Source organism: Meles meles, chromosome 16 (genome assembly GCF_922984935.1).
Source record: "Meles meles chromosome 16, mMelMel3.1 paternal haplotype, whole genome shotgun sequence".
NCBI classification, from domain to species: domain Eukaryota; kingdom Metazoa; phylum Chordata; class Mammalia; order Carnivora; family Mustelidae; genus Meles; species Meles meles.
Window position 1 is genome coordinate 61,929,561 of NC_060081.1, and position 21,973 is coordinate 61,951,533.

Genomic DNA, 21,973 nt, shown 5'->3' on the forward strand with positions numbered 1-21,973 from the left:
TACATAACCGCTTCAAGCCTCAATTTTCCTGTCTGCAAACAGGAATGACCGTATGTATCATATGACTGGGCTGGCATGAGGATTAAGTGAGATCTTATACACATGTAAATAAAACCTCCCACAGCACAACGCCTGGCGTACACTAAGTGGGCGTTCAATAAATGTTAATTTCCTCTCCCTTTGACATTTGCCTTTGAAAAATCGTGGGGATTTTCCATTAGAAAATGAGTCAGTTACGGCATTTACGCCATTCTCTAATTTTTTTTTTTAAAGATTTTATTTGTTTATTTGACAGAGAGAGATCACAAGTAGCAGAGAGGCAGGCAGAGAGAGAGAGGGAAGCAGGCTCTCCACTGAGCAGAGAGCCCAATGTGGGACTTGATCCCAGGACCCTGAGATCATGACCTGAGCCGAAGGCAGCGGCTTAACCCACTGAGCCACCCAGGTGCCCCCATTCTCTAATTTTTAAGGCAGAGAGATTACAGAGTGAAGTCGAAACAATCCTGGGTGAAAAGCCAGGAAACCTGATCCCACCACTACCTTGTTGGATGATCTTGAAACAAACAAGCAAACAAACAAAATCATTCCACTATTCTGGACTTGGATGTTTATTATTTATTGGTTTATGATTTAATTATTTATTTATTTTTCTTTACTTAGTAATGACATGGCAGGTGAGGAAAAACTTAAAAAATTTTTTTTTTTTTTTTTTTTAAACAGGAGGCTCCAGCAATTCTCCACCATATAGGTGGGACACAGAAAGGCATCCTGGAGCCGGTTGGACCTGACCTCTCTTGAAGATTTTTTATTTATTTATTTGACAGAGAGAGAGAGATCACAAGTAGGCAGAGAGGCAGGCAGAGAGAGAGGGGGGAAGCAGGCTCCCCGCTGAGCAGACAACCCGATGCGGGGCTCAATCCCAGGACCCTGAGATCTTGTCCTGAGCCAAAGGCAGAGGCTTAACCCACTGAGCCACCCAGACACCCCAGACCTGATCGTTCTTGATGATCAAGACCGGGCTGTGCAGGACCCACTCCCACAGCGACACAATGTGGCAACAACAGAAGCAACACTACCCACCTACCGATGGGACTGACAGGTATCTCTCTCTTTCTCTCTCTCTCTCTCTCTTTCTCTCTCTCTCTCTACCTGGCTTTTGGAAAAGAGCCCTGTGGCTTGAGTAAAACCTAGATAATCTTCCATAATTTGGATGTGTATGTGGGGAAGCTCCAGAGAATGACACTGAAGTTCCCCTTAATGAAGCAGGTGCTTTCAGGTTCATTAATTGGGGCAAGAACTGACTGCCCTTGTACCCCGGGTGGGTAAACCAGTCCCCGTCAGGGACGATGTAGATTTGGCTGCCGCAGGGAACCTTCCTATCCACAAACCCCTCCAGTCCGCGAGTTCCTCTACTACTTTCACGGAGCGTTCTGCTGTTTACAACCTGCTTTCCCTCGCCTCCCCATTGAATGAAACAGAACCGCCCAGCAGTATTGTGCAAACACAACACACCACAGAGATGATGGTTATGATCAATGTATTTGAACCTCACAGCCACTCGGTGGGGCAGGGAGTTTAGGCACCTTTATCCCCACTTTACAGATGAGGACAACTGAGGCTCAAGGGGATGAAAGAACTGGCTCATGGCCACACAGCTGAGGGCAGCATAAACAGGACTCGTGCCTCGGCTTTCACATTTGGAGGCATCTGTGTCTGTCCCTGGTCCCCACTGGACTTCATCTGAGGGCGCTGGCTGCCTCCGGGTGCTGGCCTTTATCAAGGCCAACTTTGGGGCTGGCACATTCCTATTTTCAGGGGAGAAAGAAAAAAGTGGGAAAGTGACAGCCAATGGCTACTGAGCACTGCTGCATACCAGGCTCTGTGCCAGGCTGTGTGTGTCCTCTCTGGGACGTGGGTACCGTGTTATCCACATTCCTGCTTTCCCATGAGGGGAACTGAAGCCCCGAGGGTGATCGCCCAGTTCCGCTGTGATGGAGCCTGGCTTTGAGCCTGGGGCACCTGACTCTTGTCGCCATACTATTAATCCCACCCTGGGCTCAGAAGTGACATGAATTCACCTATAATTATAATTAACATCTCCTATGATTAAAAATAGGGAAATTGAAACGTTGTGACCCTTGTTCCTGGAAGACATGGGGAAGGAGACCATGCAAATACAGATTTAACAGCCAAAAAAGGGAAGCGGGGAGTTGTAGAGCTTGTCATGGGGAAAGAGTTGGGAGGGGCAGGATATGCCAAAGTAAGTGGGAGCTGGCAGCAGGTGCTTGGTGAGAATCTTCCTTGTTCTGCAATAACAATGACTGTGTATGCCACAGTTTCTGCTTTCCAGAAGCCACACGGAGCAAGTGAAACGAAGGATCACAGTCTCCTTCCAGTTTCAACCATCTCTAGTTCTGGTTCCCAAACCTGAGCTTTTAGCTGCCATATTCAGTTTCTTGCTACCCCTGAAATGGGTATTCAATATTCAATTTCTTGCTACCCCTGAAATGATGCGCATGGTCCTCACTCTTATTTTTTGCTCCTGATGTATCAGGTCTCCAAGGCACATGAGCCAACGGGAGCTTCGAACCTCTTAGCGATGCTTGAGGCTGGGGCAGCGGGGGCGGGCACATTTGGCAACTCCGTGAAGGGTGTGGGCAAGTTCCTGCAATGGGCATCTGAGGGTTTGGTTTCCAAAGGCCTGTCCCCACCCTTAGAACAGTCACCACCTCTGACCAGAGGTGTAGGCGTATGACACAAGCCCGGCCAACCCCGCTATCCCATTTCTCTGGCTGCAGCAATTGGTCCACAGATGGACATCCAATCCAAGCCTGACCAATCAGGATCTTTTCTGGCATCTTTTCTGTCTGCAGTTGATGGGGAAGAGTTCTTTCTCCTCTCCAGGACGGGAGTTGATCCCAGTCTTGGGGGGACATCTAGCCTGTAAGATTGATGTTGGCAAACAAGGAGAAGCAGAGACAAGAGACAGAAAGGGATTTGATTGGTGTATCAACTCAGGGCTGAGGCCAGATCACCTTGAGTAAAGATCTGTCATTTGCAGCCAAGGAGACCTACCTAAAACACTTTTCTTTCCACTTTACCTTAAAGAGGCCTCCCTGAGATCTGGGTTCAAAGAGGTCTCCTGGGACAAAAGTGAGTCCTGAGGCCTCAAAGTCTCCAGGAAATAACTGGAACATTCTCTGCTATTTCCACTGAAGCTGACCCACTTCAGCCAAGGCAGCTTGGTGATGCCCACAATGCCAGCTCCAAGGCAGGCTCCCAAGGGTCACCCCATGTGACACCTTTTATCCAGGATTTACTCCCCACTAGTGAAAGGATAAATGCGATTGACTCCTAGATAATCAAAGAGCCAAGAGCCAAGCGAGCTTCCTGCTCCACTAGAGGGGCAGGGGGAGGGTGGAGACATCTCCCTTTGGGCAAGCAGTGGTACCTGGAGAACCATCCCACATCCTCAATTCTTGCTCTGAGACAAGACACGCACCAGCCCACTTCCTTCCCTGCTCACCTCCAGCCCTCTTGTTCTGGGAGAGCTTGTCCCCTGGCCCCACCCTCCCTCCCAAACTTACACAGGCTGCTTCTCGCACTTGCTCACATAGGCGCTTGGCAGGAATTAGGAAATCCAGAAGGAAGTTCAGCCCATCCCCTTGGAAGTCAGAATCCAGCAGACGGAACACCTGCCCCAGGATGGTGGGCGCCGTGGCCTCAAAAGGGGGATAGAGGCCTGCCAGGGCATGCTGGATGGCTGCGTCCAGAGATGGGGGGTCCTGTGGGGGATAGGAGGAGAATATGAAAAGCGATCATAGCAGTAATAATTAGGGTAGTGACCACTTCCCATGACCCTCCAGGCTCCATATGACTAAGGCTGCAGCCAACTCACTGACCTTCTCTGCTACCCTTACCCCTCATTCATCCCCTCCAGCCATACTGGCCTTCTTTCCTGTTCCTCAGGACCTTTGCACTGGCAGCTCCCTCTGTCTGGAAAACTCTTCCTCAAGACATCCTCATTCCCTCCCCTCCTGCGGTCTTTGCTCAGTGCCATCCACTGGCCCAAGGTGGAGGGGAGGAATGGTGGAGGGCATTCTAGGTCAGGGCCAGAGGGAACAGGGAGGTCAGCAACCTCCAAACCCACCATCTGGCAGACCTGCACACCTGCAGGTTGAAGCTGAGCCATCAGTGAAGACCAACCTGCGGGCAACGGGCAGGTGCATCAAAACGCAGGTGCATGAATGATAATAAGTAATTGCTGTTGTTTTTTTTAACACCAAATTTTGGGGTGGTTTGTTACACAGTAATACCTGATTGATACAAATTAATATACTTGACACATGAGCTCACAGATCCAGACTCACATGATGAGTTGCCTTCTGGGTGCTTCCCTTAGATGTCCACCAGGCACAGAACATCAATGCGTCAAACCCAACTCAGTACGTCCCTAAACCCACCCCTCCCCCATGTCCCTACATCAGTGATGGCCCCACAGTCCAGTCAGACTCCTAGGCCAGAAATCTGCCCATCCTCCTGCCCTTCCTCTTGCCTCCTCCGTTCACACACAACCCTCGGCTCTTCTCACCTCCAACAGCCCACCCACCAACTCGGCTCTGCTCCCCAATCCCTGTCCTGACCCTGACCTCTGTCTCTTCCACGGAATCCCTTCCTCATTGCCATCCAACCTTTAGACTGCCTCACTTCCAGCCATTCTGGACCAGGAACCCGCAGTGGTCTTTCCAAACACGAACCTGACCGTGGAAGTGTCCACACTGCCTTCAGGAAAGCATCAGCCTCCAGGCATTCAGGTTCCCTGTGATCTTGGCATTGGCCTCGCCCCACAGCCCGTCTGTCTCTCTCGTGCTTCCGCCACAGCACTGCATGCATTCTCTTGCTTATCTCCAAGCCTCTGCACACGCTGTCCCTTCCTCCTGGCATGCCTTCCAATTCCACTCCCTCTTTACCAGGCCGAGTGCTTCCCATTCTTCAAGAGTCAGGTCACCCCTCATCTCTCCCATGAGATTCCCCCAGATTTCCCTCCCCCACACCCCCTGGGCCAGGCGTCCCCTTTCCTGGGCTTCTGTGGCACCCCTATCATAGAGGTTCCCATACTGATTGCCATCTCCCTCCAAGACTCTGGGCTTCCAGAGGACAGGGCTGGTAAGCAGAATAGCGGCCCCAAAGATGGTCATGTCCTAAGCTCTGTTACCTGTCAGTCTGTTTCCCCATAAGGCAAAGATGGAATAAGCATGACAAATCAGCCCTCCTAAAGATAGGGAGAGTATATCCTGGATTAGCCAGTGGGTCCCATGCAATCCCATGGGGTCTCTAAAGGGCGAGAGGGTGCAGAAGAAGTGAAAGTTGGGGAGAAATGGGACATGGGAAGAAGGATCCAAGAGACGCCATGTTGCTAACTGTGAAAATGGCGGAAGAGCCCAGGAACGCGGGCTGCTCCTAGCTGCTGGAAAAGGCAAGCAGGATCTCCTCTAGAGTCTCCTGAAAAGAGTGCAGCCTGCCAACACCTTGATTTGAGCCCAGTGAGATCCATGTTGGACTTCCGAACTATAGGATCTATAGAACTGTATGCTGCTTTAAGCTATGAAATCTGGGACCATTTGTTTTAACAGTGCCTGAAACTGTCACAGCGAGGGGGGCATTGACGACTCCTCTTCCAAGGGTCTCCTGTTCCTGGCCCAGGGCCTGGGCCAAAATAGGTACTCAGTAAAGGCCGTGGAAGGACAAACAAAATGTCCCTCTCTGAACCACAGGTTTTTCCATCTGTAAAACCATTTGGATAAGACCAGAGGTTTCCAGTCCGGTATAGTAATAGAACCCATGGGTTATGATTTTCAACTCTTTAAAATGCCTGATGGAAGCCATTCTGGTTGGCCCAGACTGCTCACAAGCTCCAGGGCCATCTGTCACTGAGAGATGTAAAGCAAGATGAGAATAAACTAGAATCCAGCATAAAGACAGCTTATTTGGGGCAGAAAAATCATTTTTACAAATGAGGTCCCTTCAGACAGGGAAATAAAACCCGGGACTGGAGGAGGAGGAATATGGCACTTCTCCATCCCAGCAAGAGGCCAGGGCCAGGGGGCTATAGCACAGGGGCCGCTAGCCCATGGTCATTGGGCCAATGTCAGGGTCGCCACTCTGGCCCCGCACCCACACAGCACTGAGCACAGGGTAGGGTCTCCATCACTATTTGTGGGAGGAATGAATATATGTCTACAGCCCCCATTCTGAAAGAAGGAGGGTCTCACCACTGACACAGCGTCAATGCAGTGGGGGTGACCTATCGCAGGTTCTTGACGTCAAAAGTGAACATGGCCAGAAGGACTATTTTCCCATTGAGGTGCCAGGCAAGGTCGGGGTTGGGGGAGGTGTGTCTTCAAGTTGGCAGGACAGGAAAAGCCTCATCTGGCTTGACCACTTCTTCTAATGCTCTTCCCCTCTAAAGCAAGGCCAAACCCCTAGAGTTACCCCTCACCCATGCAATCCTGAGGACAGCCATGGGAAGGGAGACCCCGAGTTAGAGGACCCCGGCTGACATCTGCGAACATGTGGACACACTAAGAAGCCAACACTCCTCCCTTGCCCCATGCCCTCCCCACTCCACCCAGCCTCTCCTTTCCCAGGTTCCACGCCACTGTGCCACCTCGAGCAGGTGCCTTCCCTCTCTGGGCTTTTTCTTGTGTGCACATTGAACTGGGCTAGGTTTGTTTCATTTTGGAAATTTAATCATTTACTCGCATCTTCATGAATTTTAGCATATCCAAGTTCCATTTGTACTATTAGCGCTGACCGTTTTTTTTTCCCCCCAAGGCACTCATCAAAAATACTTCGATAATTGTATTTCAAACAGGGACTTTATACACCCATATGGGTTAGGAGAAGGCAGCCAGACTGCCCAAGTTCAAATCCCTGCTCTTGCCACTTTCTGCTTAGGCGACTTGGCAAATTGCTTAGCTTAGCTCTCTCTGCCTCAGTTTCCTTACTAGGGAAAACTGGGGCTCATAATTGTATGTGCCTTAAATGGTTGAGTGAGATCGAATGACATAAGACAAGGAGGGTCTCTGGTCTCTGCACAAGACTAGCTCTTAGTAAGTGCTCATTCAGCAAGACCCATCACTGCTATATGCTTGTGGCCATTACTATAGTTATCATTATGTCATTGTTTTATGGGGAAAATTGGCATCAGCTGGCATAAATGGAATGGAACTTCAAAAATAAACCGTGGATACATTGGGTGGTTTTTGTATTATTTTATTCATATAAATATATTTATATCTATCGTATTTATTATTATAGCCAGAGGGTAGACCTTACATTAGTATATATTACCATAAATAATATAATATTTAACTATATAATAAATACACACTTATTATACTAAATATATTTCATTTTCACTGTTCTAGTTCTATAAAAATAAACTTTTTTTTTTTTTAAGAAAAAGGAAGCAATAAGAACAAATACATTTTCTAAATTAGGTTCTAGGACATCTGGCCACTTCCTGAAAGCTCATCGAGTTTCTCTTTCGTTCTTTCAAAGCAAGCTAATGCCACGCATTAGAAAGGTAGTGAAGACATCTTATCGTGAGAGGGGGGTTTTCTCTGGGGGTCCTCAGAATATCAGAGGGAAATCAAAGGGCCTGAGACTCCCAGCACATGACGCGTGTTATTTAGCTCCACTCTGTGAGTGGACTCCACAGCCTGTGTCCCGACTGTGGTCTGCATGTCAACCTCGGGGCAACAGTGAGCTCAACCATCTCTGCCTTGATGTGCCTCAGTTTCCCCATCTGTAAACGGGGATTCTAGAGCCTATCCTATCTTGCTCAGATGATTCTTCTGCAAATGCAGGGAGATGATGGATGCAGGGGTCCTGAGAAAAGAAAAAAGGTGCTGTTGCCTTTTTTTTTTAATCATCTTTTTTTTTCTTTATTCCTCCTGTCAGATGAAGCTAGAGTCCCAGCCTCTGTGTGAAGCCATGTCCCCCTCCTGACACTTTCCTGAACCCACTGCTGTCACCCGAAGAATAACAACAACTTCCAGGCACCTGCTGTGCACGAGGCCCTGTGCTCACTCACATTCTCTTCCTTAGCCACACAAAGGTCCTGGGGCGGAGAAGGAACGTCCTGCTCAGCAGATAAAGGAGAGGAAGCGGATCTTGTCCAGGATCACAGAGAGGAGGGGGAAGACAGAGCCACGGTCCAACCCTGTCTTGGCAGTCAGGCCCGCCCTCTTCCCCTGCCCCCCTGGTGCCTCCTTGCCCACCGTGGGGCCAGCAGCAGCCACCAGCCTTCAGGGTGGCCTTCCCAGCCGCCTGTCCTGCAGTGTTTCAAGCTGTTTACTTCTCGCAGACTAAAGCTCACAGATGGGATGCCTTTGGCTTTCACAAATGGGCTCACTGGCTGCACACTCTAACAATTTAAGGGGCGGCCACTAAAAAAACAAGAATGTTCCAAGTTAATGGGACTCCAAGCTCTTGGCCAGAGCATTACCTGCTATGGGCCTGAACCCCAGGGGTTCATAAGCTGTCCAAATATGGGGGTAAGCACACAGTGTGGAGCCCGTAGGAAGGAAAACTGGCCCCTCTCCACTCAAAACCAATCAGGCAACCCAGCCTGGGCCCTCAGGAACCCAAATACTGCTGGCCAGACACGGGCCCCTCAAAATGATTTCCGTGAAACTTAATCGATGTGTTTCCATTCCTCCCCAGTGAGCGCCGCCAGGCTGGGCCTTTAACTGTTCCTCGCCAGGAAACAGCGAGAAGCTGAAAAGGGAGAAGCCAGAGCCGGTCTGCAGCCCTCCAGCCCCTCCCCAGCAGCAGAGAAGGAGCCCCCAAGGGGGCCTACAGACCCCGCTGCCGGGCTGGTGCCTGAATGTGCTCAGGGGCCTTCTGGATAGACCCAAGGAAACTGCTATGGGGCTGGCAGAAAAGTGTCTGACCCCAGCGGTTCCCTCTGGGCACAGGAGGGCGGGAAGAGGTTCCTACACTTCTGTGTCAACACTTTGCACTGAGCCTCCATTTTTTTTTACTAACACACAAGTTTGATGTCATTTTTACCTATGTGCCTTTCCCCGTGAGCACTGGCCAGATCAACATACAAGATTTCCACCCCCCCGGAAAGAGGCTCCCTGCCAGGCAACTCCCTCACCGCAGATTCTGATTATTGGAAGTTTCTAAAAGAAAAAATTCCCAGACAATGTGATCTCCGTGGCGTAAAAAGGTGCGTAAGCCAAGAGGCCTTGGAATAAAGTGTTAACTGCCATCACCTCCGAGCGCCGTGGGGGGTAGGGGCCTCGTAAGTCACCGTTTTCATTTTCTTCATAGTTTGCAGGATTTTCCGACCGTTCTGTAACCAGCCTGTGTAGCTTTTATAAACAAGGGGGGAAAATAAAAGTGTGATTGTGTGTGTGTTTTAAGGCCTGTTCCCTTTCTAAATGGTCTCACCAGATGTTGTTAGCTGGGCTTTCTGAGGTGTGCCAAACTCTTCTTAAAGGCCCAGGTTTGTCCATTGCTTCCCCCAGACAAAGCTTTGAGCATCACTGAGCATCATTCCCTAGCTTGGGAAGAGAGAGGGCTGTGAAGAACTGAGGTAGGCAGGGCCCCAGGGCTGCTGTCATCCCCTGCTCTCCTCCATGGCATGCCTAGGGAAGGTGAGATTTCACCCTTGACTCACAGGGTGACCAGGGCCTCAATTTCCCCATCTGTAAAATGGGTGCATTGGGCTTATCTATCTATCTCTAAGGGTGCTTCCAATAGGGTCACTCTAGAATTCAAGGTATAATCAGGTGCAGGAAGGGATCAGTTAATCCTCAATTGATGGGAAAGTTTAAAAAGATCTGTCTCATCCATCTCTCTACTCAGCCCAGGAAGAATCCAAACCACCAGCCATAGGCACAAATGCCCACAAGGGAATGAAAGGTGACATGGAAGACAGAAGTAGCCAAGTGCGAGAAAATAACCTCTCTGGCCCCATGGTGAGTGGCCCCTAATAATCAGCCTCAGTGTGGGGGAAGCAATAGGGAGTAGTGGGGCCTGGGGCACACATCCCATCTCATCGGCTCCAACCCAGTGTTGCCTTCACCCAGCATTGCTGGGTCTGCTGACATTTTAGTAAAGTTTCCCAGTGTTCTAAAGGTTAGCCACACCAAACACATCTGTGAGCCAGATACAGCCCAGTAGAAATCAGCTTGTGGCCACCAGGTTCAGCTACCTGGGACCTTCCTCTTGAACTTCTCCAGGCTGGAGATTCTAAAAGCAGTATTCGGTGGCCCTGGCTGCCAGGAAGTTGTTGCTCGTGTCCAACTAAAACTTCTCCTGCTTTAAATCCTTTTTATTTTTGTGTGGGTGGAGGCATGAGTGAGAATTGACTCCTTATTTAAAAATAAATAAATAAAAGTAGAAGAACAACCTTTCAGAAACTGGAAAAACAGCCCAGATGCAGTGAACTGAAAAACCAGTGGGTGTTAGAAGACCCACATTCGAGACCAGCTCTGTCACGGCTCATTGGTGTAACCTTGAGCAAGTCACTTCACCTGTCCAGGGCTAAGTTTTGTGTTTGTTCTTTTCTCTCCCTATCCCTTTTGCCCTTGCCCTGGGACTCACCATCACCCACCCAAAATACATAATGATAATAATACCAATTATAACTAGAGCTTCTTACTGAGCAAGCTTCTGTAGCAGGCTTTATCCTAAGCACTTTTTATTATTTTATTAACATTATTTTATTTCATCTTCCCAACAATTCTATGGAATTGGCATTTTTATTCCCATTTTACGGGTTAAGACACTGAGCCCAAGGCTTTACCCTCAGTAAGTGGTAGAGCTGGGTAGAGGTCTTCTGTCCCTTCCCCAGGCTGGGCTCTCCTTTGGCCATTACAATGGCCTTTTTTTTTTTTAAGACTATTTATTTATTTGACAGAGAGAAAGACAGCGAGAGAGGGAACACAAGTGGGAGAGGGAGAAGCAGTCTCCCCGCTGAGCAGGGAGCCTGATGTGGGGCTTGATCCCGGGACCCTGGGATCACAACCTGAGCTGAAGGCAGACGCTTAATGACTGAGCCACCCAGATGCCCCTACGATAGCCTTCTAGCACACAGATGTGATTGTGACCCTCCGCTGCTCAACAACCTTTTCCCCACTGCCTTAGCAACTCAGCCCACCACTAGTGGCCATCAGTCCACAGCAGCGTACTTTTCTGCTTCTTCTAACACACTTGATGCTCTAGCCCAGGGCTTCCCAATCACCCATGTGCCATACGCAGAGTTTTTCTTGCTGTTTATACACCTTAATTTATTTTGCTTTATATCAATTAGTATTTACTTCACATTCATCTTCTTGTCAATTCATTTCCAACTTAAATTCATTAATTTTTATTTATCATCCTGTGTTTGTGTTGCCTAAACCACTTCCGCCCACTCACAAAGATGAACTTCTGTAAATAAAAATGTTCATCTAGGGGCACCTGGGTGGCTCAGTGGGTTAAAGTCTCTGCCTTCGGCTCAGGTCATCATGATCTCAGGGTCCTGGGATTGAGCCCTGCATCGGGCTCTCTGCTCAGCGGGGAGACTGCTTCTCCCTCTCCCACTCCTCCTTTCTCTCTGCCTGCCTCTCTGTCTACTTGTGATCTCTGTCAAATAAATAAAATCTAAAAAGAAAAAAAAATTCATCTAAAGTCTCCCCACCCTGGACTCATGACAGGTGCCCCACTTGGAGAAGCACTGCCTAAGCTCACACTGTGCCCCTCCCTGGGCTGGGTGAGCTCCTTCCCACCCTTCAGAGCCCCACTCAACCTGCATCTCTTTGCTTTTCATGACACATATACTTCCAGGCAAAGAGAGGAACTCCCAGCGCCCGGGAAGTCTGGAAGTCTTCAGCCTGGAAGTCTCAGCAACTTTGCACTAGAAGTCCCCAGGACAGGGACCAGAGCTTACTCTTCTCACACTCAGGTCCTTACACAGAGCCGGGCACATAGCAGGTGCCTTGGAGAAGCAGGTACTTTGGCAGTGTTGAATAAACTGGATTCAACTAGCTTTTCTTAAAGTGTGGGAGAGGCTGGCAGGGGACTCACGAGATGAGTTGGGGAGGCCATGAACTTGATGTGAAATCACAGAAAGTTATCCCAACTCTTGTTTAGTCCTCCTGAGAACACCAAAGAGAAAGTCTCAGTTCAGTGCCAGGATATCTTAAAACACCTCTCAGACACACAGTGATCACTGCTTTTAATGAAAAGAAAGCAGTCTTCCTGCTTAAATCATCCAGAGCCAATCTCATTGAGCCAGAATTTACCAACACAAACTTGCCCTCATTGTAGACATTTTTACAGTTATTTTGTGTTTATGACCGCGGATACTGATTTTTTTCATGGTCATGATATAAAATGTCTTAAATATACCTTTAAGTGTATAAGGTAAGCTGATTAAAAGAAAAATATTAAGCAAATAGTAATTTTGATTTTGTTCTTTCTTCATAATATCTTATCCAGCAAGTGAATGTGCACAAATTGTTATGCTAGAACTAAAAGGTCGGGAATGTGAAACCAGATAAGCCCAGAGCGCCTTTGTCATAGGACGCTCTGGCACTGGGCTGTGCCAGGGCATACACAGTCTTTAATCAAATCATCCCAGGCAAAGAACCACTGTGGTAGGGCCGTGAAGGAAAGATACATAGCATGCTAGAGTGGGAGTCAGGGAAATTGGGAAAGGCTTTCCTGAGGATGTGATACTTGGGTGGATATTGATAGGATGGATAGGAATTCTTCAGTGAAGGGGTGCCACCCAAGCCGGAACAGCATATGCAAAGGCCCTGTGGCAGGAAGGAACATGAAAGATAGGAGATTCTGAACCAAGGTCAGAGTGGCTGAAGTACAGAGGTGAGGTCAGAGAGGTGGGGAGGTAACAAAAGTGGGAGAAAAGTCTGTCCATCATGCGTATTTAGGAAAGAGTTGCTCAGCCATTTCAGGGAACTACCCAGGGTTCCCTGAGGCCTCTTAATCTGAGGGTCTGGCGTTCAGCAAGGAGTTTCTGGATTCTAAAAGTAATCCCCGAGTTCAGTCCAAAACTAGGGAAGGTTTAGCAAACACTGATTGGTGCAGGTGTGGTTCTGGGGTGGCCTGGACAGCTGAATGCACATTCAGAATTCAGGCTGCCCTATCTCCCACTTCCTAGCTGGGTGACCTTGGGCAGCCACAGAAGCTCCTAGAGCCTCAGGTCCCCATCTGCTGGGTGAAGATCCCAGCAGGTCTATTTTTAGGGCTGATGTTCATGACATGAGCTGCTGCGTATAAATCTCTGGGCACAGTGCCTTGCCCATGGGGAAAGGTGAAGAACCATGAGCTTATGACGATTTCTGTCAAACAGCCAGGCAGCAAGGTGTGTCGTACACCTGTCCTGCTGGTGTGTGGATCTAGCAGCCTGCTTTTGCCATATGTCTGTGGCGTGGATTCAGGTGGATGTCCATATTTTGGTAGTAGGGATAGCCAGTGGGTAAGCCGTATGTGTGTCAGAGGGCACGTGTGTTCAGCCGTAGGAGGCAATGGGAACATACATCGCTGTGCTCTGTGTGTGCATACCCGTCTTAATAGAATTCTTCTGCACTGAGTGAAAATCCACACACATTCAACATGGCCCATCAGTCAAGGGGTTAAAGCCTTGGCCTGTCTTCAGGACTTTTCCAAACCCCAGTGCTCCTGTGAACCCGCCTGGGGCTCCTGGGCCTGTTGAAAGCTGGGCTGCGATTCCCTGAAAACAGACTTTTCTTTCATTCCCTGTTCCCAGATACTGGCACATGTGCACGCGCGCATACACACACACACACACACACACACACACACACACACACACACTCCTCCCAGAGCATCTCAACTTTAGGGAGCGGCCAGCCAAGGAAGCCACAGTATGGAGGTATTGCCCTCCTTCTTCTCCTTCTGCTTGGTCTACCTCCCCACCCTGGTCCCATGAGACTACCTCACATCAGGACTAGGGGCACACCTGACGTTTTGGCCCTGAGTCTAAAGTGAAAAAACCACCCCAAGTTTTGGTAAGCAACGCCATCCTCTCCACTGGGCACTGGGCGGGAGGGGGACTTGAACCCCCATCTCTGTTCACACCTTGTGTGAGGACAGTGGGCATACCTGACCCTCATCCCCAAGTCGGAAACACACCACCACCCCTTGTTTTTTCCAAGGCCCAAGGCCTAGGGTTCCAGCTCTGATCTGTGCCAGGGATGGGGTGACATCTAAGTTCACAAGTCATCCAATCTTAGCCATCCACATCGCTCCTGGAGAGACAGGGCCCAGAGAGGAGAGAGGACATGGCCAGAGGGGGGCTCCCCACACCTCCACCCCCATCTGTCCCCCGCTCCTGGTGGGGGGCAGTTAACACAAACCTGTAGCGAGGCACTTAGGGTCATAGCATAAAAGGTTGGGGTCCACCCTGGACACCCGCACCAAAAGGGGACAGAGCAAGGTGGTCCAGGCCTTGGCAGGCGTTACCATGGTGACGGGCTGCTCCTCTCCGGGGCGCGGGATCAGTCCGTCAGTCCGCAGGTCGGTCTGTGGGGCGCGGCCCCCTCCTAGCACTGGAGCGAGTGGAGCGGGCTGGCCGGGGAGGGGAGGCCGGGGACACAGGGAGAGGGCCCGACGGAGCCGGCGAGACGAGACTGGAGGCAGGGCGAGTCGAGCGGGGGCCGCCGGCGGCCTCAGGGGCGGGTCAAGCGAGGCTCCCCGCGCGGGACGGGGCGGCGCGACAGCAGCCCCTTTGTGGCGGCTCCCGGCCCGCGCCCCGCCTGCCTCGCGGGAGGACGAGCAGCCGCCCCCCTCCCAGGGCTGCGCCGCCGCTGCCGAGAGCTGCTGGGCCGCTCGCCGCCTTTCCGCCCGCTCCCCTCCACCCAGCCGCCCCCGCTGCACCGACGGCCGTGCCAGGACTCCGCGCCCACCGCTGGGCGCGCACTGCTTCAGCTTCAGCCCTGGGTTCGAGTCTCCACGTCGTCCGCTCGTCAGTTGTGGGATCAGGCAAGTCACAAAGTGTCTTAAGCCTCAGTTTCCTCATCTGTAAAATGGGGATAATGCTACTGATGGGGCTGATGGTGATCGTACCTGCTTCTTAGACGTGGTGGCAAAGATTGGCATCTCTCCCAACGCCCTGCCCCTGTGAAGCCCACACTGCCCCGACATCAGGATGGCCCAGTTCAAGACTTAAAGATGATGGTAACTTCTCGAGTTCTTGTCTTGTTTCTCGCAGATAATGACTAGCTTTGTGGCCTTGGCGAAGCCATCGTTCTTCAGCTTTGGAGGGAGACCAGAAACTAGATGATTTCTGGCTGGGTGACTCTGGGGTTCCTCTATTTATTGAACAAACATTGTGCTAGGGACTGAGACAGAAGAAGTCAGAGCCTCTGCCCTCAGGTAATATATAACCTAGTGGGGAAGATAGGCAAGAAACTGATAAACAGAAACAAATAATGGTTGAGTGTGCTAGCTGCTAAGGCAAGAGACAAATGTGGACCTTGAGAACTGTAGGGGGACCAACTTGGAGCTGGTAGTCTAGGAAGGGACAGAGAAGCCTACATCTAAAAAAGGGAAAGGAATTAGATGAAGAGTGGGGGGGGAGGGAAGATGGTAGAAGAAACAGAGTTCCAGGCAACAGCATATGCAAAGGCCCTGAATTACCATTAAGCTGAAAGAAACTTGGAATCAGCAAAGAACTGAAAAAGGACAAGTATAGTACTGAGAGTTCAAGGTCAAAGCCCAAGCCTTATTTTCAGCCCATCTCCCACCCCACATAGGTTAATCAGTCTTTTAACAGCGAGAACCTGAGCTAGGAACCATCCCATCCTGCTGTGTAACTTTTGACAAGTCCCTTCATATCCCTGGTCCTACATTTGCTCATTGTTAATTTGGGACTAATAATCCCGAATAGCTTCACTATGCCGCACAGCCCAGAGGACCCCTCCATGGCATGTATTAAGCAAACAAATAAATGTCTCCCACCTGCAGGGGCAGTCTCTTTTGGCATCACTACTCCAGACATGAATTTAAGAGAGAACAGACTTGTTGATGTCAAGTGCAGAGTTCTACTGGGAATTGGTGGTGGGGGTTGGGGGACGGTTTCCCAGCTTGGAGCCTGCAGAGTCCCAGTTTTTCAGTGAAACAGAACTGACATGACACCCAGTGTTCTGGGGTTGCAGGCAACAGAGACTGACTCTGAGTTAGTTTCGCAGAGAAATAATGGATTAGCAGAGTATCAAGAGCTCACAGAATCAATGGGAAGACTGGGATCCCACCCTCTGGAAAGCACAGGAACCAAATGAGATGCTCCAGGGGTCTCCTAGTGGGAATGAATGGCAAACCCTTGAAGACGGATAGAAAGACATCAAAACAGAAAAGCACCCCAAACTAGAACTTTCTACATGCAGGTAGTAATTGTTATATAACTGTTATGAGGTCTGATTATCCTTATTTTATAGATTAAAAAAAAAAAAAGAGGTACGGAGAGGCCAGGCAGCTTGCCCAATAGGGAATAGGTACTGATTGTGGAGCCTGAAATTGCCCAAAGGTTCTCCATTTCCAGAAATTATGTTATTAACCACCTTCCTGTGCTACCTGAGTGAATCCCAAGCTATGTGTCCCTCTTTTCTAGAATCAAAGACTTAAATGAGAGATTCTTTGTTTTTTAAAAGATTTTATTTATTTATTTGACAGAGATCCCAAGTAGGCGGGGTGGGGGGGTGAGGGGGATGCAGGCTCCCTGCCGAGCGGAGAGACTGATGTGGGGCTCCATCCCAGGACCCTGAGCTCATGACCTGAGCTGAAGGCAGAGGCTTAACCCATTGAGCCACCCAGGCGCCCCTTAAATGAAAGATTCAAATTGGGTCATATGGCAAGGTACCATAACAATGAAGATATTGGGACTAGTTCATCATGTAAAGGGCAATTAGGTCACACGAGAAGGGTAGGAAAGGATCTGAAATAGCTTATAAACAGTGGTGCTCATCACAGTCCATCCCTTGGGCCTCTCAACATCCCTTGTATGTTTATTCCAATGCACACTCTTCCAAAAATACTCTTTACCGACATAGTACTACTCCACATACAGCCAAAAATGTACACACGCATACATACACCCTTGTATGGTGTGGCTCCATGCTGTGTGTGACCTCAAAGAAGTTCACCTTTCTGAACCTCAAATCCATCCTTCTAAGACAACATATGACTTACTTCCTCATGGGACTGCGGTGGGGATTAAATAAGTCAATGAATGTAAAATGCTTTGCACTCTGTCTGGTACACAGCAGAATTAATAGATGATGCATAAAATGGTGTTGTTTATGTAAGGGACCAATGGTTGTGAAATCAGCCTCCAACTACACAGGCTTAACTATTGGATTCGATTTGGTTCGTCTCTCAGGGACTTTCCAGAGGATTTTCCAAGGACTGTCCAATGTATTTCCTCTCTCTTTGGCAAATGATTAACTGAATGAATCATGTTCCACTTGCTACACCAGATTTGGGGAAACCCATCACTGCTCTGAGATAGGGTGGAATAGAGAAAGTGGGGAAGCGTGGTAGAAGTGGGTCTCTGCCACCAACCTGCCGGGTCACCTTGCACAGATCCCTCTCTTTGGGGACCACAGTTTTCTCAGCAGAATCTGAAGGCTCTAATCCTCTCCTCATGAGACATTTGTGAGAATCCAATGAGGTGGTGATTGAAAGAGCCTAACTCAGTGCCTGGCATATAGGAGGTCTCCAGCAAAGGGCAATTGTCCCTGAGACTCTGAGACTACCAGAGCCAGGTGTCTGGCTGTCAGGATATCTCTCCCGAGAGACAGTCTCACTTGGGGGAAGAGCATTGCCTAATTCAAACAGAATGTCGTGGGATTCCAAATCCATTCATTCAGTATTTATTTGTTCCTTCTGTAAGGACAGCAAATTCTTGGCTCACCTAGGCACGTTCACCCCTTTCCTACCCATGGTAGGCACCAGGAATCCATCATGAACCTTCCTGCAGAACTTAGAAGCAGCCTCAGAATCCTCCTCAACACAGAGCCCAGGCAGCCACTATCCATCCGCAGGGCTGGAGTTAAGACAACACTTAGCTTATCCGCTATTGGCGGTCCCTAATGTACAAGGAAGATTCGCATTGAAAAGGCACCAGCTCTGGAGGCGGAAGGCTTGGCTTTGAACCTTGCCTTATAATTTCCTGTGGGCTGTTACTGGAATGAGTAGGTACTGAGGCACTGGATCAGCCATGGACTGTGTCACTTAGATCTCCCTTCAAGAGGGATCCCATAGCAGGAAGTTCAGTGAGCTGTGGATTCCTCCAGGATATAGCTTTTGACCTGAGGCCATGTGCTTCTGGAGCGGCCCCCAGCTGAGCACAGCATGCACAAGGAGTCACCATCTCTGCCTGATGTGGGACTCTTCCAGGAACAGTCTCTGTGACAGAGCTCCCCACAGGGCTGGCTGAGACTTTCTCAGTGCTGTACCACCGTCTGCAATGCTTTCTTCTGTTCTTCCTTTAGTGGGTGTCAGACCTGTGGCATGGTCTGAAGGCTCTCCCTTGCTCTTTCTGCCCGTCTCCCCTTCACCCTCACGGGCATCGCCCCCGGGAAGTTTCTTGCACTTCTAACTCTGTCTTTGACATCTGCTGTAGAGGATTCAACTAATACCACCCTGAGCTGCCTGAGTCTGGGTTGGAAGGAACGGTGCTCCTCTCTGGGATGCTGAGAGTAAGGGGAAGCATGGAGATTACTGTCAGGGTTGGGGGTGAAGACCCAGAACAGGGAGGCTGAAGCTCACAGTAACATAACCTATGGCCTGCCCTAGATGAAATTGACCTTACCCATCAAGGACAGACGTTCAACTCAACAATCCTAAGACCACAACATTTTCCCCTGCATCTATATACTAATCCTAGGGAAGAGACCTTGGTTGGCCTTGCTTGGATCCCAAGTCTATTCCTTAGCCAAGGAAATGAGGATATTCCGATTGGTCAGAAGAGACTCTATGCCCACCGCTGGGTCGGAGCCTACGATGGCGGCTCTAGCAGACTGCATGGAGTGGGGGACAAGTTCTTCCAAGAAACCAGAAGGAGAGGAATGGAAACACAGCCCAAACCAACAAAAGCTTTGGGGATCATTGCCCAGTCCATAAACAGTGGGAAGACAAAAACTGGAAATGACTTGGTGTTGTCCCTCGAGGACCTTCTCTTCTTGCAGGTGAAAATGTGATGTTTAGATGAGTTTCCCGAGACCAGATCTTGGGATGGGAGTGGAGGAGAGATGGGGATACATGGATACCTCAGACACTGTCCCACCCTCTCCTAGGATGCCCACAGTCTGGTGCACAGGGACAGAGATGGAAACAACCTATGAGAACAAAAGCCCCTGAGACTTAAAACTTACCTTGTTCATCTGTCTGATTGACAGCATGGAGATCTACCCACAGAGGGCTGACTCACACAGTGTGACACTCCCCAGCCAGGACACCAACCTGTCATGTTTGGACTGTCCCTAAAATTGCTTCCTGGTGGAGGAGCCTATGATATATAGGCAGGGCTCTGAGTTCAAGTTCCTGCCTGCCCACTAACTCCCCAGTGGTTTACTAAATTCTCCAAATCTCAGTTTTTTCAGCTATGCAATGGAACCAATAATCTTTGCTTTGCCTCCTTCCCCTGCCTGTTGTGAGACAATAGCCACAAGCACTGGTCATGTCCTGCAAGAGACACAGATGCATTTATTGATCACCTACTATATCCCAGGGATAGTGTGCTGAGTCCTGGGAGTAGCAGGGTGAACATGACAGACAGGACCCATCCCTGTGTAACTCACAGCGTAGTAGGAGGTCAGATCTTAATAATGAAGCATGATATAAATCGTGGTATGGTTGTTCGAGAAAGGAAAAGCACATATCAAAAGAATCCAGTAGATTCTAAAGGTCTGGGCAGGCTCTCCTGAAGGCTTAAGCTGAAATCTGAAGAGAGAGAAAGAATGAACTAATGAAAGAAGTCAGGGGAAAGCATTACAGTCAGGAGGAACAGCGTATGCAAAAGCCCTGTGGCAGAAGAAGAGTTGGAGGCACAAAAGAGGCACAGTGAGAGGGACAGGGACACAGGAAGAGGTGGAGGAGGTTTTTGCCTTAGAGCCCTGAAAAGCCATGGGAGAAAACTAAGAAGAGAGTAATGTGATCTGACTTATTTTTCCCCAAAATTCCTCTAGCTGCTGGATGGGCCGACAGTAGAAAGTGGAGGTCAAAGGAGTACAAGAGGAGGCAAGGACACCCATCAGCTAGAGGGCTGTCTCACAAAGGGTTGGAGAAGGTTCAAGCTCCAAGGACAGTGGAAACTAAGAACCAAGGCCCCATGGCAGAGGCCACTGAGGGCCATCCCACTCCCTCCAGCCCATCCCTTAGCCCCCACCTGGGGTTTCTCTTTTCCTCCCAGTCCAGCCCTTCTTGTTATTGTAGGATAGACTCCATCAATGACTCATCCAGGACTTGGGTTTCACATTCCAGTCACCTCCCCCACCCCAGCTACTTAGAACTCCTCCGGGCCTGTGGAGCTCACCCCTCACCCCTCCAGCTCAGAGGGGAGTCTAAGAAGGGAGGAGCTGGGACTCTGCCTGCTCAGGCACCATCCACACTTCCCTGCCTCTGTGATTTTGCTCATCTTCTTCCTCCGGCCAGGGGACCCCCTGTCTGCAAGACCTATTCATTCTCCCAGGACCACCTCCTCCAGGAAGCCCTGCCCCATGCACCAAGGCAATTGTTCCCCTTTTGCTTCACACCTGTCTTTTCTTTTTCTTTTTTTGTTTCTTTAAAGATAATTTATTATTAAATGAAGAGGTCACAAAGCAAAATGGAATGGGACAGATGTCAAAGATAAATTTAAAAAATAGTTTTTGTCACACCTATCTTTTCATTCATCCCTCTGGAGCTCACCTCTTCGCGAGGGAGGCAAGGGAGTGCAAAGTTGGGGCTGGGACACACAGATAAGGTAGCAGCCTACAGGAGCAAGCCAGCAGCACCCCCCAGAGGAGGAGTCAGAGGAAGTTTCCTGGAGGGAGAAACATTTTCACCTGGGTTGTGGAGGAGAAATGTTCACTATGGGAAGAAAGAGGAGAAAGCATTCCAGGCCAAAGAAACGGTGTGTGCAGGGGGTGATTGCGGATCATTTATGGGATATGTGAAAGGGGCCTCGTGCATTTTTAATTTTGTTTTCAAAAATTTTATTTTTTTATTTGACAGAGAGAGAGAGAGCACAAGCAGGGGGCGCAGCAGGCAGAGGGAGAGGTAGAAGCAGGTTTCCTGTTGCGCGGGGAGCCCCAATGTGGGGCTCCATCCCAGGTCTCTGAGATCATTCATAACCTGAGCTGAAGGCAGATGCTTAACCTACTGAGCATCCCAGGTGCCCCCCCACCCCCCCACACACACCGTGCATTTTTTAATGAATGAACATTTGAGGAGTGCATTGAGAAATTCACTATAGCTGCATCAGTTTGCAAACTGGTGATGTATGTGCCCAACCTGGCAAACACAGGCTTTAAAAAACAGAAAACAAAACTGAATTCGTTGTCCACATCTAAAAACAAGGAGGCTTCACATAAATTTCTGGGCAGCAGCTTCTCCCTTCATCCACTTCAAGCATGTGGTACCCAGATCAATGGAGTCTCCACCTGGGTCACTTTGCTCATTTGCACTTCCTGGGTCACTTCCTCACCCTGTGGGCATTCAAGTTCGCATCCCTGATCCAGATAATAAGCTTCCGGAGGCTCTGAACTATGTGAGGTGCTAAGCGGGCCAGATGCACAGCAGGTGCTCAATAAATATTGGCCGGGTGGATGGGTAGTGTGATTCTAACTACATGTCCACAATATCTTAGGACTCCTGCCTTTCCAAGGTGGAGCCCCCTTCCGTGTGGGCTGGATGGAGACCCTCACCTTTAAAGAATCAACTGTGGAGG

At 49.6% G+C, this 21,973-nt stretch overlaps 1 protein-coding gene across 3 annotated transcripts in view; it reads right to left on the reverse strand.

Annotated features, from left to right (window-relative positions):
- Window positions 1-15,210, reverse strand: part of KIAA1755 (KIAA1755 ortholog) — a 38,370-nt gene extending 23,160 nt beyond the window's left edge. For all 3 annotated transcript variants that reach the window (XM_045981802.1, XM_045981801.1, XM_045981800.1), the window contains exons 1-2: window positions 14,509-15,210; window positions 3,588-3,785 (exon numbers count right to left, since the gene is read on the reverse strand). In XM_045981802.1, the coding sequence (XP_045837758.1) occupies window positions 3,588-3,785; window positions 14,509-14,511 (201 nt within the window). In that variant the 5' untranslated portion in view covers window positions 14,512-15,210. The remainder of the gene's footprint in view (window positions 1-3,587; window positions 3,786-14,508) is intronic.
- Between the last annotated feature and the right edge of the window lie 6,763 nt (window positions 15,211-21,973).